The following is a 19825-nucleotide window of genomic DNA, read 5'->3' on the forward strand; positions in this document are numbered from 1 at the left end:
TAGCTGACACTTCTCTATGCACACACTTATTGTAGACAAGAGGAGGAGGGGATGCATGGGGTGAGAAAGCATGAAAGGTACAGTCAGAGAAAGGGAAAAAAAGGTGTAGGGAGAGAGGAGGGTGGTGGTGGTGGTGGGTTTGGGGGGGGTAAAGGGATAAAGAACAGCAAAAAACGATATCCTTCACAAGCTCCTCAAACAAATGGGCCACAGATACAGAGAGAATGGAAAAGAGGAAGAAGATACAGGGGAGGGGGGCAGAAATAAGAAAAAGAGATTAGTCATGTCAGTGTTATCAGTCACCTCTTTTGTTGATTCACATCGTGTTTCCATGACAACAGTTAAATCCCTTTGGGAAAGCAATACAAGACATTGAAGCTCCACTTGTCCTAATCTATTTATTGACTTGATCTGATGTGGGAGTGTCACACAGATGTGATATACAGTTCTCAGTGACGCTGATTTGTGTCGGGGGAAAACATGCATGCAGCCCGTCCCAATTGGACTTTGGATTACGGAGAGACATAATAACCCTGTCTGGATACATCCACATCTGGGGCTGCAGCATGGCATGACTTGGAGGTAATGAGGTGAATAGATTTCTTAACCAATCAGATCAGAGCTTTATCAGTTGCTGCGGCCGAGCTAATCTGGTGAAACAGGTGACTAAGTGGCTGTTTCCTGATTCACTACTTCTCAGCGGCAAACATATTGTTACATCAACACACATGGTCATAGCATCAAAATGTAGAACACAGAGCCCTGTGCTAGGAAAGAAATAGAGACATGTTTATTAATGCACATACAAGTATATTTGCAATAAAATTCCATGCACAATGAGCTGAAAAAAAAGAAGACAAACAAACTCATGTTTTGGAGATGAACGGAAAAAAATGTGCATGATAGAAATGTAGATGGAGGCTGATGTGATGTGCAATGAAGAGTGAGCAGAAACATAATTTATGCACAGCAGCACATCATTTTGTCAGAGATTTCTCTCACCCAGACAAGTGAGAACTTGCAGCATCTACTACACAGCGACATACACTCACACACTCCCAGCACATATTCTACAAACAGCAAATAATTGTATCACAGTAGAGAAAATAAATTGAAAATTGCCCATAAATGAATAAATAAATCAAAGGTTTTCAGTTCGCTGCACTGCTCCAGCTAAATAGAGGGGCTGGAGACAGTCACACCTACAAATACATCTTAGGGGCATGAATTTCAGCAGGACCTGAGGAGCACAACCTCTCATAGGTGCGTCACAGTGACTCTGGACTGATTGGAGTATCAGTGGGAGGCATAACTCAGCCCTGAGCTGAGCCTTTAAGTGTTGCTGCTGCAAGTGAAACCCACCAGGAGGGCTGGGGGCACTTCTTTCCTTCCTAGTCTATCATATTTTCCTTTCTCAGCCTGCACCTCCACCTTTTTGTCCTTTGCCTCTCACTCCAGCAAAAACAGTCAGTCATATATCTGACGTTAAGCGCCCCAAGAATCGGCCTTGACACTCCACAGTATAGGACAGGACAAAGGCGAGTGGAGATAAGTGTCGGTGGCATTCACTGTGTCAACACTTGGTGAAACATGGTGGCTGTCAGTGGCTATCAGTGAGGTCTGAGGTTGGGAGGGGAACGGGTGACAATGTCCTGATGTGGCAGGACATGACATGCACCCTACTGTAGTGCTCTTGTCAGGCCAAGCTTCACGGTTCACTCATGACAAGTCCATTACTGGCCATGTTCATATTTGAGAACTGCATACAGTTTATCTGAGGAGCTCTTTTGCTAAACAGGCAGTGTAATTACACCGAATTATACAGCAGCTTGTGCTGCTGTACAAGTCAGAGAATGTCACTGAAAGTCTGCTTAATATTCCTTTTATATGGAATTAAATGAACTAGCACTGTGTGTGACTAGGCCTTTGAGGGGAAAGAGGCTAAAGTGAAGGAAGACACAGTAAAAAAAAAAAAAAAAAAAAAAAACTATCTGGACTCACAGACAGTGGAAGGAAGACCATGTAAGAAAAATAAAGTTGTGGCATAGCTGTTGCTATTTTAAGCCAGTGGACTTTCAGAGCCTGCACACCATCAGGAGTGATGGGTTGGGTGGGAAAAGTGCACCTTATAGCTGGAGCATGTCAGCCTCCACAGTGTTCACAGCAACACTTGACATTTATGAGAATAACTGAAATGCATCTTCATGTTTATAAAAAAAAAAAAAATAAACATAGCAAAGGGAAAAAAGTGTGTGTGGCGCTGCTACTATGAATCCTGACATCGCTACAGTAAATGTAATGGGAGAAATGACCTTTATGAGAAGGTGACTTCTTGCTCCCTCTGTGGTTTGCGCGTGTGTGTTAAATATGATGCCGGCAACAGGGCAGACGATGTGCAGAGTGTGTATATGGGGACAGGACTTAGATGAAAGACAGACAGGTATGGACCCTGGACGAACAAAACAAAAGGAGAAGACGCACACAAGGTTATTAGCCCCCTACAGCTGGTCTGGACCTGGATGAGAGGAGGATACTGTAGAGGTGCTGTCATCCTTAAGACTCTCAAAAAGCTGTTTGACCCCCAAGTGAAGAAGGACTAACCCATCTTTAGAAGCCTGCTGTAACTGGTGCAAGCTGCAAAAAGCTGACGACATGTCGTACAAACACACTGAACGGGTGACGACACCAATAAACACATTAAAGAACAGCACACAGCTAAAGAAAGACAAGAAAATCCCACAGACTTTTCGGTGGCATGGCATAAGGAAAGGGTCACAAGTGCCTCAGTGAACTAATTCGAAGCTCCACTGTTGCTCCACTCAAGCAGCATGTTTTTACATGTTTTTGCCTTGCCAATTATTTTGTGCCACTCAAGAGTAAAGGAGAAAAGATGACTGGAGCAGTCAGGCTCTCTCCATCCTCTGAAATGTCTCAAATGGTGCCCTTGTAGATCAGCCATTAGCAGCAATGCTTATCTTGGAAAAGAAGCTGAGCAGCAGCATTCCAAATATCCCGACATATATGGGCTTCGAGGGGGCATGATTCCTCATCCCTGCCACATCAGAGAGAATAGGATAGTGGCAGAATGGAGAGAATGGTGTGCGAATTGCCCCCACTGTCGATTCACCATTCTCCAGGCTGCCTGAGCTGAGCTGAGGGCTTTGCTGGATGGGGATCCAGTCAGGCCTCTGCAATGGAATTAATGGTAATACCCGGGCAGGTGGAGCTCAGCTCTGCTCCCTGGCAAAGCAACGATGGAGAGCTTCTCTCAGGGTGGGGGGGCCGTGTGTGCGTAAGTGTGTGTTGTCTTCTTCAGTGCTTGCTTCTAGAGCTTGGAAGCGAGCGCTGTTTATGTGTACAAGTGTGTGTGCATGTGTGCATGCTTGACTGATTTAATGGATGTGGGTGTACATGTCTGAGTGTGTGCACACTCACGCTGGGTGGAAGCATTCCTCCTGATTAGAGCTAGTCTCAAAGTGCCAAATGACAGACGCGCGCGCGCACGCACACACACACACACCTATTTTTCATCAGTGGAAGAGGGCCGAGGCAGCAGTGGCGTGAGACACTCTAGAGGTGGAGTGGGGATGGCTGCCTCTCCCTGACAAACACTGGGCACAGTGGCCCAGCACCGCTGCCATGTTCCACCTGGGAGATTTAGCTCCTACACAGCTTCACTTCCTCTATTTACATGCCCACCTTTATCTAACAACAGCAGGTAGGTGATTGAAAGCTTGCGCTGCCTTTTACAGTGCAATAATGGCGTCTGTAAAATTGAGTCTTGATTGTGGGCCGATGTAAATCACAGCAACTTGGCCCGCAACGCTCCTGTTGCTGGAGGGAGCATTGCATAGAATTTGAATGCACTTTCGGGGTGCCAGGGGGTTGACTGTTGCTCAGACGGACAGGTGGACACACAAAGGGAAAGACATCGAGACACAGGGAGAGACAAAAGGAGAGAGTGGCAGAGAGGGAGAGCCTCAGGGACAGCCAGCGGACGGAAAGAGATATACAGTATAAAAAGGTCATTATATTCTCATTATATATTTCATTTTGCTTATCTCCTCGTCTCGGTTGAATGTTTTTATTGGCTGTTCCACTGCCTTTTTTAATGCAAATTTAAATATTGCTATTCCATTACATATGTTATATACATTTCTTCGGCGATGTGAGAAATCCTTTATTGTTCCAATAAAACTTATTTGAATTAGAATTTAAGAGCGTGTCTGGAGGGTTAGAGCAGGGAGGGAGGCAGCTCAAATATGGTGGAGGGAGGGAGGGAGGGAATTAGCCCAGGATAGACAGACTGCCAACTGAGACAGCATGGTAATGCTGGGATGAACAGACTGAGAGATGGAGGGGGTTAGACAGAGAAACCAGACAAGGCAGCCGCTCTCTGAACTGAATGAGAATATGTGGATAAGAGGTGAATCAGCTAAAGACTGAGAGAGTGGGAGTTCTGCTTGTGTTCTTATTCTACTTGACCTTTAACTTTAAAACACCAATGTTTGATTTTCATTGGTTATTCATGCAGCACATTTACTGTAGACAAGGAGGTATATTATTAGCAAGAGTAGTAGAGAAGCCTGCAGAGCAGCCATAGGTAAGAGAGCCGGTGCAGTTTACTCAGAAATGTTTCTGTGAGCAAAGGCTTGTCTTCACAAAGGGAGCAGAAAAAACAGAGGGACGTCTCTGATCAGTGGTTTTATATGTCAGGCCGTGAAAGTTCAAAACAGTCACATTCAACAGAACAATGAAAATCTTCTGGATCATGTTTAGGGATTGATGGTGAACGCTGTCACACATGCATTAGTTACAGTGCTGTGGCAGCGATTCTGCTGGGACCGTATTGTGCTTCTACGGTGATGCTCTGTAAATAGCATTAGTTGCGCTCAGTAAAGAATAGACTTGTCACATTTTCAGTAAGGCTAGTCTTGCACAACAGCTTGGAGACCAAGCCACTGTGTACGCATGCAAAGACTTGCCAGACAAAGGGATTGGCACTTGTCAGCAATTCTGAACAGACTCAGGGCTACATACACTGACACATGTGACTAGCTCCAAGGAAGACAAACATATACGTGTGTGCACGTACACACACAGTCAGGCTTAAGACTGAAGGCAATTTGGCTTCAGTTGCAACAGCTCGCCTTGGGCTTGAATGAGGAAACACCTGTGTCTGTCAAAGTGGTGCCATGGCAACGCTTCCTGTTCTGTGATCAAGGCCAGCGCGGAGCTCCTTTTTCAGAGACAAGCCCACTGGCAAGAAGGAAGGAGCTTCCCTGCAAACCCTTAAACATCTGGAAAGAACCCCGGCCAAACGGCCTCAGCTGGGTTTTAAATCCAAAGCAGGACCTGCTGCAACGCTGCCGTTCACTGTGCCAACACATCTCAGTTTTTTCTGCCAAGCATAGAGTCCATATACCCAAGACATGTGCTTAAGGTCCTAAAGTGTTTTGTTCCAGACATACAGTTAAATCATGCTCACAAAATAGGCAAAAAAATTGATTGTCCACAACAAACAAATGAAGTTGAGGGCTTTACCTTGATTCTCAACATCATGCTTGCATCACCTGCTCTGCAGTGTTGAAGGAAGACAAGGGCAGGGTGATATCAGGGGTTTGATTTAGATTCAGAGACTTAAGCCGTTTCTGTTGCAGCACAAGAATCGTCTCTCATTCTAATCTCGGCAGAGATCCACCCTGAGCCAGGAATATCCCAAGATAAATATGGAAAGTGAACAATGTGATTGCTGAGCAGCAACTTCCCATTTTCTACACCTCTCGCCTCTAATCCTCTCCAGCAGCACTCCTGAACTGCTGCTCCTCATCTAAATCTGCTGGCAGACCTGGTGAACGGTCTGATATTACACTGCTGCTTCACTTTCCCTCCGCTATTATCGCCACCAATACAGCTGCTGGCCACACCTTAAGAAGGGGCTCTCACCGCTGCTTCTGCCCTTGTAATAACAGTCGCTCCAGTCACTGCGTGAGATATTAAAATGACCCAGCTCGGGCTTTGTTATCTCGACAGCTCTGAGATCCCATCTGACTCCTAAGCCAAGCACTCTATACTCATCGCTTGAATTTCGATGCTTGGGAACAGAATGTCTGGCATTCATTCACTCACACACTTGATCAAAGACAACATTGTCCTACACACTTTAACGTGACAGGGGTGCTTGATGATTGCATTTGTAATAATAATAAAAAAAGTCAAACAAAATCATAAATGATCAGAAAACAGTGGCATTTTTGGAGAAAAAAATAGATCATGCACCATCTTTGTTCACCACTGAAAGTACCTTCATCTTCATCACCGTCGTTATCCGATAAATCCTCGCCCTGTTTTTTTGCATGGGCCCCTGTTATTGAAGCAGGGAGAGACATAGAGAGGCACAGGGAAATTCAAAATAGCATGTTTGGCAAGACAGAGATGGGAAAAGAGGCAGTTTAAGAAAAAGCATCATTTGAGACCAAATGTGAATAACAACAAGGTTCATTTAAAACAGAATTCCCATTAAAAAATCATATTAACACTGAGAGCACCAAGCATTTTAAATAATATACAAATACTGCAATGAGCAGGAAAATCAAAAAACACCTTGAAGAGGGTAAATTAAACAAAAACCCATTGTTATCATAGTATAGCTGGAGCAGAGTCATACACCACTGGCATTTTCAGATAAAGAAACTTTTTGATTTTGCAGGAAAACTCTCTGAATTCAAACCTATACATTTGGGAAACAACAGCTGAGAGGCTCGCTGCAGAAAAGAAAGCAGCTACTGAACAGCATATGATTCAGATACTTTAAAGTGCATTTTCGACTTTTTGAGAAGAAGGGTTTACCATCTTTTAGCAGTTCTTTAGTGACCTTCTGTTCTGCACCTCACATCACACCATACTGTAAAAAGGCAAAAGGCATATCAACACAAAATGTGTTTACTGAAGAATACCAAAATCAGGGTGCAGAAAACCGTCAAAAGAACCATTTTTAAACTACAAGCAAAAAGTAAAAAAAAAAGTATGTGCAAAACGGCAACTCCCCTAGAGGTGATGGGATCTGAATAAAACACCAAACTGCGTGTATCATGTATACTCAGTGATGTGTGTGGTTACTTCAGTTTGCCTCTTTGCCCTAAACAGTAGGTAATGTGGTGTTGCCCTTGTGTTACACGTTAATATGAAAATCTATCCCCCCGGGGCAGCGACACACTGTGTACAAATAGCGTACAAGCCCTATCTTGACCTACCACTTACACACAGTGCTATTCTAAACTGCTGTGAGTTTGATATCTGTGCATGATCATTTGTGTTCCCCACCAGCTGCAGAGCCCTGGGCTGTTAGTGGGCTTAGTAAATTGGTCTGTCCATCAGTCTAGCTGTTCCATTGTCATTCATCCTCTGATGAGTGAATGTTTTTGGGGGGAATCTCACAGTTTCGGTGAGACCCTGACCTTCCATACAGCACTGCTGTCAGCTCAGATTTTCCTCATGAACACTGCCTGATACAGTAAATCCTAACATTTCTGGTGCCCTTAGACTTTTTTTTTTTTTTTTTTTTAGCTCTACTGCAATCACCAGATGAGCATGAATATGAATAAATATCAAAATCTAACGGGCTGATTGTCATGGAGTTTACTGAACCATGATAGCAAGATGAGATGCAGAGCATTTCCCACAGAGAAGCCTGGTCCTACCTGAAGCAAACACCACATCTGCTAACATCATAAATTATTATACATACTATATCATAATGAATATTATATTATATTCATTTTTTAAAATGAAATAGAGCATTAATCTTTTAAGGGAAAAGAACAGAGCTGCCATTTCTGACTGCACATTGCATACACTTTATGCCAGTGCTGTTGTTTGAGCCATCTATTAACTATAATCTGAAAATATAAACCAGGATCTGGTCAATTAGCCTCTGTGGCTAAACCATTTCCTGGATTATCTCTGCTGCAGTTAGGAAACCCCTTGTCTTGCCACACTTAGAGAAAATTATCAACTCAAAATCCATACAACAGATCACCCGAGTCCTATTAAATTTGCCGTTGTTCATGGTTCCTACAGTAGATGGTGATTCAAGTGTCCATAATTAGGGCTGTTTGTGAAATAATTTTTAGAGACTGAATTCCAGAGTAAAAGTCACATTATGAACTCAGGCCCCAGATACTCTGAATGTTAATATTGTTAACCAAGTTGCTTTTAAGGTCAAAGACTCTGTGGTTCAGTCAGTCAGGTGCAGTCAGACATCAACACTGTAAGACTGTTACACTATGTACGGACACAAGAGCCCTTAAGGTTAAACAGCTTTTATCTGAATGAATGAGCCACTGAGTTTGAAAACCTCATCCATTGTTAACTGATAGATGCAATATATTACATAATGAAACAGGCTGTGTCATGACATTTAGTACATCTAACGTGGAGAAGCCTTTTGATTTGGTTGTTTCCGCTGCCTGTACAATGACCTTGTTCAGTCTGTTCATCACGTTTGCATTATGGGCTATAATGAATAATGCAGCCTGCATGCACTGTGTGAGCTTTAGATATGCAAACATAATTGTATGACTATGAAAACTTCAAGCCTAAATGCATAACTTGTGTCACCGTGATAAGAGGTTATTGGACAGCTGAGGAAGGTTGTGCAGAAATAGGAAATTACTTTTAATAAGTTAGCTGTTGAAAAGGTGATCGGCAGGTGTGGTAGGTTGCTACACCCTCTTGCAAAGTCATTGGCTAATTTAAAGTGATATTCTTTGAACACAACAACACAAGTTACAGGCATAAATGGGGAATCATAAACATGTATTTTTCAAATAATTTCAAAAATAATAGAAATCCATCACGTAAACATTAGTGTGTAAATTGGCGCTGTTGTAGCACCATGTAGCTTAATTCGGAATTACAATGCAAGAGGGCTGAGATGAAAAAAAATTCAGCAAGGCCAGTTTGAGTAAAAGATGAAAGCGTATGAAGTTTTATCAGATGCCAACACTGCACAGTGGTTGATAATGGTGTGAAGAAGGCTTTTACAATTCTGGATTCATGGCCAGGGGATGGTTTTGGTGGGAGCCTGAATTAAATGAGGGAACTCCGGTTTTTCATGCAGCACTAATATCACTCTGAAAATGGTCTTAGAGTTCAGCAGGTGGAGCACCTAAAACCTGAACCAGTTTCCCAGTAGCATCGGGTCAGACACAAATAACCTGTCTGTCTCATGTAGCCCTCATAGGTTCCTCCAACGATGTTTTAGCAGAATAACAGTCGGCACCCAAAAAGAAATGGGTTCCACCTGCTTCAGCATCCTTCTGTATGGCTTGTTAGCGATTGTGGTTATTCTAGCATTCACTGTGCTGTCGACATGGTAAAACAGTGAGGTTATTGAGTGATAGTGCTTCAGACAGGCATATATTGGATGGCAGGTGTCGGCAGGGAAGCTCTGTCACTTTGCATTGTGGTGTCTGTGAGCCTGTGTGTGTCAAACGTTGGGTCTATAATAGGAACTGCAAACATGTGACATCTGCAGTGACTCAGCAAGCAAGCCTATATTTGACCTTGAATCTTTTAAAGTGATGTCGCAGCGAAAGAGTGCGACATTAAAGTGAAAACTACAAGGGACTGAAGCCGGCCTCCAGGAGCCAAACATGTGCATTGCTTCAAAAACAGGCGGAATCTGGAATAACAGCTATTATTCATGTTCCTTGACAAGCAAAATAGAAACCTGTCACATTTATCAAATCAGGTTCAAAGAAGCTGCATTTGATGGGCTTACTTGTTATATAAAGGGTATTGAAATTTAACATTTCTACAGGGGTGAAATTTTAAACAAAAGACTGTCTAGTAGTTGGCTGTTGAGTTTACATCAATAAACCCAAGCATGCACACATATGTACACACACCCAGACTCTGTCTCTCTCTCACACACACACACACACACACACACACACACACACACACACACACACACACACACACACACACACACACACACACACACACACACACACACACACACACACACACACACACACACACACACACACACACACACACACACACACACACACACACACACACGCATACAGATAGAGTATTCTTAGACTCTAGAGACTTCTTGACTGAATCCACAATTCACTCAATACATTGTGGAAGGGCTGAATGTTAACTGCCTTTCCTTTGCTGGAAAAAGGTTCACTGACAATAGATGGGCCTTGGAGTTAAATATCAGAAAGGTCAGGATGTGGAAAGGGACTTAGTGAAATGTGAAATGTTGCAGCCTTGACAATTTAGAGCAGTTATATTCAGTCTCTAATCCTCAGGTGGCCATTTTTCTCTTTCAGAGTGCCTGGGTCCGTCTCTCCTCCTGTCTTCCTGCCTTCCTCCAGGTCTCTCTCTCCCTGTCTATCTCCACCTCTCTCGATCTGTCTCCCATTGTAGAGGTTAAGGAACAGCTTGGGAGGGACACATGAGAGAGAATGATGGAGAATGCAGCTAAAAGGTTAAGGAGGCTGTAATCCTGCAGTAAAGGACAGCCAAAACTCACACTGCGCTTCAGCTGTTCCCAAAATAAAATAAAAAAAAATAAAAAAAAACAAATAAGAGGGAGACAACTTGTCTCTTTGCCTGTCCACAGCTCGATAATGGAAAGAGACATGTTTAACACAGACCACAGGCTTCACACTGGGGTCTCTTACCTCTAAATGAACCATTTATTCTCCATATTAAGTCGCAAAGCCTACACTGCATAAATATCTTACAAAAACAATCAAGACTCACCAGGCTTTAAGCTTCTTAAGCATCTGTCAGACACAACAGTTATTTAAATAAGTGCTGCACCACAGCTGAATATGCATCATTACTGATTACAGAGTAATTTAAAGCCTTTGAAAGCCAGAACAATGCAGGTATGCAGCTTTTTAATACTTAAACTAGCAGAACTATCCCTAGGATTGAAATATTTAACACGTAAAATTTCAACTGACAATAATCCACAGTGATATTTAAAGGTTTCCTGTGGATTTTCTCACCCCCTGCAATGTAACGGAGCAATGCTTTACAAGTGGGTGCCCATTTTGTTTGCAACCCACAAGTGCATGAAGATGCATATCCCGTTGTTGGATTAACAGTCTTCTACAAACCCTGCTAATAACACACTGAGAAACGTGGCAGGGCGCCAACAACGGCATCGAAGAGTCCAGCCAACATGGATTTAAACCATGTACAACCTAAATCAACTTTGCAACTGCTGTAAGCGGAGGCACATGCACTCAATGCATTAGTTTGACCTCAAGGACACAAGAAATAGCTTTTGAACAACTCAGTTAAGAAGTGATTGCAAAAAAAAAAATCTACAGGGGCACCCTTTAACCTCCTCACCCCTACGAAATGCACTAAGTAGTGTATCATTTGATTGTATAATGTGTGGTAAAGCTGTTTAAAACAGATTTTTAGCAGCGTAATGTATCTATTTGTATCGTTTCGTCAGTGGTCCGACCCGACCATGCCTTCCAATGGTATAGAAATACAGTAGACTACTTAGAAATAGCGTATCTTCACACCGATGGGCTCATTTGCTGTTGTAGGTAACAGAGACACATCAGCAGAAACCACAGACTTTTGCGTATCCAGTTAAAAGCTCCGTACAGGGGCTTTAAACCATCAAATCTGTCAAGCGTCAATTTGGAGAAAAAGTGTTTTAAACAATACACGCACTGTGAATAAGTAACTCCACCTTAAAATTTAAAGGGTTTAAGAGGCCAGGTCTGTACAAACAAGAGATAGTGCCTGCAACAAACTGTGTTTTCCCCTTTAAATGGGCTTTAGGACTCCACAGGCTGTGTCCTCTGTTTCTTTTTAGTTTGGGATAAACAAAGAACAGAACAGAGATATTGAGCCTTGGATTGACTGTGGAAGCTGGACAGCACAGCAGCAGGAGGCCTCTGAATAGGAACTTCCTGCTTAGGTCGCGTCCTGCATCTCAACTCAGTGTGACTGGATCCGCCGCTGGCCGGCCACAGCCTTCACTCACTGGGGTCATCAGCTGACCCAAATAGATCATCAAAGTAGATCATAGAAGTCATTTTCCACCAGACAAAGGGGGGCATCTGCTGTGTTTTCAAATCGCAGAAGCCAATATTTGCTCTTGTCTTCTTGGAAAGTTTTTTGCCCTGTCTGCTTGGCGTACAGATTTCCTCGGCAGCACTCAGGGAGTAGCCCCGCCTTCCCTGAGGCAGGGTTGAGTCGGCCAACCAATGGGATTACCATGGTGTGTTACTGTCTGCCGCGGCCCAGACGCAGTCTAACCATGATTGGGGCTTTTTCACAATTTTCACAGCTCTATAGCATCTGGGGGTCATCTGGTAAGAAGAAAAAATGACCAGTGTTTCTGCTGGGGTAGTTAATCTACAGGTTTGGCAACTGATCAGGCTGTTCACTGCTGGCACCAGGCTGCATAACACATGGCAGTCTGCTGCCTGTGAGGGCTGCATAGGAATGATAGCTGAGTGGTCCAAATCAAGCCAAAACGTACAACAGATTTCGCTGCACTTATCTCAAATAGACTCATGATGGGGAATGAATTTAAGAGTCAGGGAGGTTGATCTCAGAGTGTCTCTTAGAAGCGGTGTTATTCAGAGAGACCAGTATGAAGGACTCTAAGGACAGGTTTTACAAGCAGGTTACAAGCAGCAAAGGAGACACGCTGTAAAATCCAGCAGAAAATAATGTGCATAATATATAAACAGGCGGCATGAAGCGCCTTATCACCACAACTCTGCCTCAATGCTCTCATCAAAAGCCTGCGATTTTATAGATATCTTTTAAAGTTTGTCAATCAATTTAATATTGTAAACTGCTTTTAAAGATAAAGATTGACCTCATTGCGGTTTGTCCTCACAAAATTGACCCATCTCAAGCCAATCTAGCACTCTGAGCCCGCTGAACAGTGCTTAGCTGTGTCCCTGCACATCATTACCTCTCTTTTCACTCCATTCACTCCGACTCTGCAGTGAAAATGACTGAGTGATAGGACCAAGGCTCTGATATCTCTAATTCTGTCACTGCTCTGTGCTATGTGTGCACACTACAGTATACTGTAGGGCCTTTTCCAGATAGAGCTGTGGGCTACGGTGCGGATCTCACACATTGGATCACCTCCGCGTGACCTCGGCAACTACCTCCGCTTGGACACATCGGACACGCAGTGCTGTGCTAGTCTAGTAAACATTTTACATTGGTACTGTAGTTTCTTTGTTTTTGAATAAAGACCAAAGCTTGTGTGATTTGGCAGCTTCAGAATGAACTGCACAACAACACCAGCTCTAAATAACAACCAGCCAGCAACCAGAAAAAAAAGAGGAACCTCTGCTATAATTTTGTCTTGAATCTTTTTTGAATGAGTCTGTCTTTGATCTTTTGTCAGGACGCTGCTGTGTGATTTGAGGTCTGTGAGGCTTTCCTCCTGTTTAATGGAGGAAAATGAGACACATCTTTGATATCAGTGCATCACATGGCTTCCCTGCACAATACCCAGTAGGATGCTAATAGCACAGGATCTATAGGAGAGACGTCCTCAGTCATGAAATGAGAACTAATCCTTTAAATCCCTCTACTATAAATATTTTCCTATTAACACTCTTGTAACTTAAAAACTGTCCCTATATTTCTCCATATACGTATAACTCCATGATCAGGGGTGACCATTTCACACATCCTCATACAGGAAAGAAATTGAAGGTGAGGGGCAGGATTACATGTAGGACCGCATATGGGGTCTATTTGATCAAATGTCCATGTGGTTTCTGCTATGTGGGAAAAACCAGAAGAGAACTAAAAGTTAGAATCACAGAAAGTAATATCAGGAACCGTGACGAAAGATCACCTATTGCCAGGCACTTCAACGCAGCCAGTCATGGTGTCTATAGTTTAAGATTCATGGGGATAGAGGTAGTAGAGCCACTCCTAAGGGGATGTGACAGAGAGAGGCTTACTGGGTCCACTTCCTACACACTGTTAAATGAAGAGTTAGTCTTATCATGCTTCCTGTAACCGTGATGATGATTTGTATGTGGTCTAATAAAATTGCCTGGGGGTTCTACATGGGCTCTTTGGACAGCTACATGTGTGGACCCCACGTTGTTCACAGACAATACTACATAGACCATTTACTTGTCACACATCAGTCGACTACAACAACAACACTTACTGAGGGGGACTGTGTTGTTTCTATTCTCTAGTTGGATAGAGATGGGAGGCTTCTGGTCTTGATGTGAAGGGATTGCTAATATTTTTTATCTAGATCTTAGTCTAATTAAGATATTTGGACATTATGTCCAAGTTTTTTCGATTCCATTTGGACCTTTTGATATATTTTGGCCTGTAATCTGTAAATTGATGTGATGCTTTAATTGTCCCTTTTCCTTTTTCTGTTTATTGTCTTCTATTTGTTATATTCGAGCTTAGAGATCACGTATGATGTACTTTACAGGGTTCATGAGTGACGTGTTTTCTCTCTCAATTCGCATCATCAATGCAACAAAGGTGCTTGATGCAAGGTAAAAGGGCCATTTACCCTGTTCCTGTCACAACTGCACACTGTTGCTAAGCAACTATCACGCAACCATTTCATCAAGAATGCCATACTTTTCTTTCTTCTTTTTTTATTATTAATTAATCACTCTTTCCTCCAGAGGGACCACATCCATCGAGGTTGGGCAGTAAAATTGGTAGTGGAGGTATTATTAAGAATATGCCCAGTGTGTATGACTCTGCTGCATTATACATGTCTCTAATGAAAATGTATTTGCAGATTTCTAAGCAGAAAACATACAACCCCATTAGTGTTTACAACTCAATGGAACAGATCGAACTATGGAAATGACACCAATTAAAATCTTTAATGAGGGAACTGATGAACTGTTAACTGTTTCCCAATTCACTCTGAATTTGTCAAACACGACTTTAACTTCCTTGTTAGAAACATTTAACCAAAACCAAAGTATACTTCAGAGGTTGATTTCTACATTGCCTAAAAAGGATAAATTATGCTTCATTTGCACAGCTAATTCAACATAAGCCAAGATTAGTAAAGGCAGTTTAAAAGAAAAAAAAGGTGCAATTGAAATAAAACCAGTTTCAAGAGAGACTGAAAATTACAACCTTCATGTTTATATCAGCAGAGGAACTATGCGACAATCACCTCTCTGCACAAATAATGTGTCACAAAACCAACATATGAAACTTATGATAAACCATTTTCTCATTACCAAACATGGGGAAGATAATTGAAAAATTCCGAGTGGAAGGGGAATATTAAAGAGATATCTCTGTGTATATTCCACAACTGGGACTAATTCAGAAGCAGAAGCGCCTGGAGGGCCAGTCTGTCTCCGACAAAATTGGTTTGCCAAAGCAGAATGTACGAGTGCAGAGAGTGAGGCCAATAGCTGCCTCCTGCCTCCGTGGAAATCAACAGCAGAGGTCTCCCAGCTGAAACTGAATCTTTACTGTTGAGGTACGCTCAGGATCACAGTCTTAAGGCTACCACAGACCGTCCTCCGGCGCCTTCTGGCAGGCTGAGGAAATTAGCCCTCTGTTGTTACCTGCAGTCAGATTTTTAGCTGTTGCTAATGAAATTGGACCGTCTTCCTCCATCATAGTGTGTCTGAACATTTGCCACATGGATAGATGAAAACTGTCATGCTAATAAAATACCCCACCAACCAAGCTATTTAAACAATTGTAAATAAGAAATTTAAGAGAAAGGTGGCCCTCCACATTTTTTTTGTGTAAATTTAATCAACGGCTGAGTCTCCAACGCTTTCAGGTGTCGTGTTTGACAAATACTTCCAATAAGCTGGTGTCTTAAGTGCTGTCAGAGCAGTGCTGAAACATGACTAAAGTTCTCTGCACACCAAGTCAAATTTTTATGTTCCTCTATTCCAAAGCAGCGCTCGTGCCTCTGATTTAATCAACAGTTGTATTCAAATTTAAATATTAATCATGAACAAATCATACGATAAAGGACAACACATAAATAATTAAAATACATGTTATTCTTAGACATTGTGATTGCATTGTTTGACAAAGCTGCATCATTTATTTAGGGACCTGAATTTTCACCCCTTGACACTCACTCTCTGGGTAAATAAATACACAACAGCACACACACACGCGCACAACACAGCACAACACAACCACTCACTCATCTCTCACACTCGTGTCAAGGTTGATCTGAGTCACAAGTCCCACGTTCATCCCAATTAGCGCTTTGATTTGGGAGTTGATAGGTGGTGATATTGGCGGCTTTGGGAGGATGCACCCATCGCTCTCCTCTCTTTCACTCTTTCAAATCCTCCCTTGCGTTTCCATGTTGGCTTTTTTCATTTCTTTTTCTTTTTTTCCGTTTTTTTTTTTACATACCTCCTTTTCTACACATTTTCTTGTTGGGTTTCCTGGCACATTCCTTGGATATTCTTTTGACTGTAAAATGAATGGAAAAACTACAAAATAACAGCGAGCTCTGGAAAAAATCGCATGTGACATGCAACAACTCAGACTGAGTCAGACCCCCTCTTCACCCTCTTCCCCGCCTCCTCCCCACCCCACCCCACCCCCCCAGAAGTCATCAACAACAAGAACAACAGAGGACCTGTTGAGAAAGTAACTGGGGTGTTGCTGCAGAAATATTCCAAAATGGTGGAATGAATTTGCTGCATTCTGGGACACAGGAAGCCCATATTCACATGCACTTCTATTTAAGACCCATTACAGCCACACAAAAGGCAGAGAAGTTTTGAAGTTCACATTCGTATCTGATGAGTGGATTTTTTTTTTTTTTTTTTTTTTGACATTGCCCATTTCATTCTCAAAGCACTTAACATTTCAAGCCCATTTTCCTGTGTGGGTCTCCTTCAAGTGGTGAAATAATGGGGGGCTATTTAAGAGAGTCAACATCTAGCGAACTAAAAATAAAACTCTTTAGTCCTTTTAGTCATGGTGGAGTCAAATCTATGTTTGCCTTTTGCACAAAACCTGCTCTCATATTCAGCTTCGTGCAAGGACAAACTGGATAAAGCCAGGAGAGTAAAGGGTCTTACATAGGTCAGGCTGATGCCACAGGCCTCTCGTGTACCAGACAGAATATTTCACCAACCCTACAGTAGATCATTCACTTATGAAGCAGGCTACTAATCACTAATGGCTAATATCCCCAGAACAGTCAAGACAGTGAGGGAAGGAAGGTGCACCAAGTAGATTATTTCCAATCTGTTTTCTTGTACGAATAGATTTTCTTATTTTTTTTCTTCAGTCATATTGATAAGTCATTTAGTCATCAAAAGAGGAACCTCTAACAGTGGCATGGAAGGGGAGAGTTGATGAAAAGACTAATTGAAAGATCAAGTCAAGATGGCAGGTTGAGATGATGGACACGGACACAGCATGCGCCAGACAACAGGTCATGCTTCGCGCAAAAATACAGAGGTGACACAAAATTTCAGAGAAAAGACAGAGAGAAGGAGGAGGAGGAGGAGGTAGAGACAGAGGAGAGGAGAAGAGAGGAAGAGGAGAGAGGTTTGGATTCACCCTGGATACTCGACACACTCACCATCCTCTGTCGGAACATAGATGTTTAGATAGAGACAATCCTCGTGTTGATCCTGTATATACGTGGTAACTATATCCAGGTTGAAGGTGAACCATATTGGCATCATGATCTCTGGCACAGCATTGTGAATATTTTGGGGGCAGACGGGAGCAAAGTGGGTGGCGTTCTTGATCCCCGACCAGGAAGAAGGAGGTTCGGGCGGCATGAAGCGTTTTTCTCCCACCGGGGAGGCGGCGTATGGAACTCCCAGATACTGGTCCACCGGTCCCAGAATCTCACTAGGCAGCGGCACCCTCACCCCTCGGAGTTTCCCGTACTGCGTGTTTACAGTCGGTTGGTAGTTCTGACCTCTCACGGCCGCAAAGCACCAGCAAAAACCGAACACCCACAAGGACACGCTGAAATTGGTGCAACTGTGGGCACCGTTCCAGTTCTGCGAGGGGAGACGACTTCTCCTTGGAGAAAACCACATGGTCCTTGTGAGCGAGCGCAACTGCAAGTGACCAACATACAAGCCGGGGCGCCGCCCTCGACAATCGCACAAGGCTTCCCGCTCAGCCCTGCAGTCCGGCCACCTGAGGGACAGTCATCAGCTGTGGTACTGGAGCCCGCCGGCTTACAGACGAGGAGAAACGGTCACAGTTGCGCAGCGAGGTCCTTATTCACCGTCCTCTTTCTCGCTCGTCAGATCATCTAGCCCGTGCTGCAACAGGAAGGGACAGGAAAATTAATGACAGTTCCCTGACAGCACACCAGTTTACTCCCATTTTTATTCAGTCATTTTTATTGACTTGTGGAGTCCTTTTCTGACATGACATAAAACAGCTCACATAAACATGACAGAACTCTTAGTGCCATCATTAATCCACATAATCAAGAAGCTGCCTTTGACTTGGATATTGAAATTAACTGTCGGACAACTTGTCAAGATTTGCCTAATAATACTAATAGACAATAGAAATATGAAAGACTCTGACTGTTGCTAGGTACAGTAATTACTCTGTGCTTCAAAGGCTGCTGTTTACATTAATAGTTAAAGAATAGCAATATTGAGAGGCGTAGCACTGCGGGAGTCAAACACAGGAACATAATAACATGATAAAAGTTTAATGTCCTGCTTAATATAATGCAGCAGTTTCCCTACATCTCCCTTTGGTGGAGGGATGAAGAAAGCATATATTACATTTCAAATTCCTCCTTTGCTCTTACAAGAGGTCATTTCTTTGGGAGGAACAGCAGACGGGGCAGAGGGGGATGTAGCTACAGGCAGCACAGGGGCCTCCGGTGACAGCGCTGTAAATGCTAATCACCAGTCCCAGGGTGAACCAGTGGCGCCAGCGACAACACCCTCCCACACTGCCTGATCAATTTTCAATTTCTGTGGCTTAGGGTCCCCCTCAGCCTCGCGAACCCACCGCAGAGTATGGGTCTAATAACAATGGGGAAGAAAAGCCAGCATTTAGAGGAGGATATTGCGATCCAAAATGACTGTGTAAATGATTTATAATGTATCGGCAGCCGTTGGAGGGCCACTAACCACGGAGAGAAAGCAATCCTGATGTTCCTGGAGGTGCTGTTATCGCTAGGCAGCTATTCCCATCTGCTACAGCCGCGGATCAGCGGAGAGCACATACACACATTTTGTAAATACTGCAGACAGGCCCACCTTTGCCTCTAAATGTGGCAAATGGGAACGTGTGCGGTGGACGATTCTGCTTAGGGACTCTGGCATACGGAGCACCTGCTAAGTGATAATACATGAAAAGCCATCCATATCCAATCTGGGGACTAAAAGGCATGCATTGCTGCTGGGGGTGGGACAAGGGCTCGCAAAGGCTTGGAAATGCTGGAGAAGTCACAGTCACAAAGTCCTTGCTCACTCGGAGGTCTTTCACAGACACAAAAGTCTACGACACATGAATGTTATATTGGTGTTACAATAAAGTATTAAAATAGTATCTAATTTCTTCTCAAACGACACAAGTACAAGGCATCTACCAGTGCCACATACCACAGCACTGAAAGTCTCAGGTACTGTGAAATGCTTAAAGCTAAATGGATCTTTACAAGACTCCATGGAGAGCAACAATAAAACACCTACAAATATCACAACACACAACCAGTAATACGATACACTCAAACTACTTCAGTGTAATACAACAGCACTGCACTACTATCCATGAAGGTTATAATGATCAGTTTTCCTGA

At 43.1% G+C, this 19825-nt stretch overlaps 1 protein-coding gene across 9 annotated transcripts in view; it reads right to left on the bottom strand.

Annotated features, from left to right (window-relative positions):
* The window catches only part of nlgn3a (neuroligin 3a), a gene marked incomplete at its 3' end in the record, with an annotated part of 92666 nt that extends 74928 nt beyond the window's left edge, over positions 1-17738 (bottom strand). For 2 of the 9 annotated variants that reach the window (XM_083980078.1, XM_083980082.1), the window contains exons 1-2: positions 17618-17738; positions 6305-6364 (exon numbers count right to left, since the gene is read on the bottom strand). In XM_083980078.1, coding sequence (XP_083836204.1) covers positions 6305-6364; positions 17618-17723 — 166 coding nt within the window. In that variant the 5' untranslated portion in view covers positions 17724-17738. Of the gene's footprint in view, positions 1-6292; positions 6365-16431; positions 16492-17611 lie in introns of all 9 variants that reach the window. The other 7 variants (XM_083980079.1, XM_083980085.1, XM_083980077.1 and 4 more) reach the window with 6 other exon arrangements.
* Positions 17739-19825: the final 2087 nt, after the last annotated feature.

This window comes from Trachurus trachurus, assembly GCF_905171665.1.
Source record: "Trachurus trachurus genome assembly, chromosome: 10".
In the NCBI taxonomy this organism is placed as follows: Eukaryota; Metazoa; Chordata; class Actinopteri; order Carangiformes; family Carangidae; genus Trachurus; species Trachurus trachurus.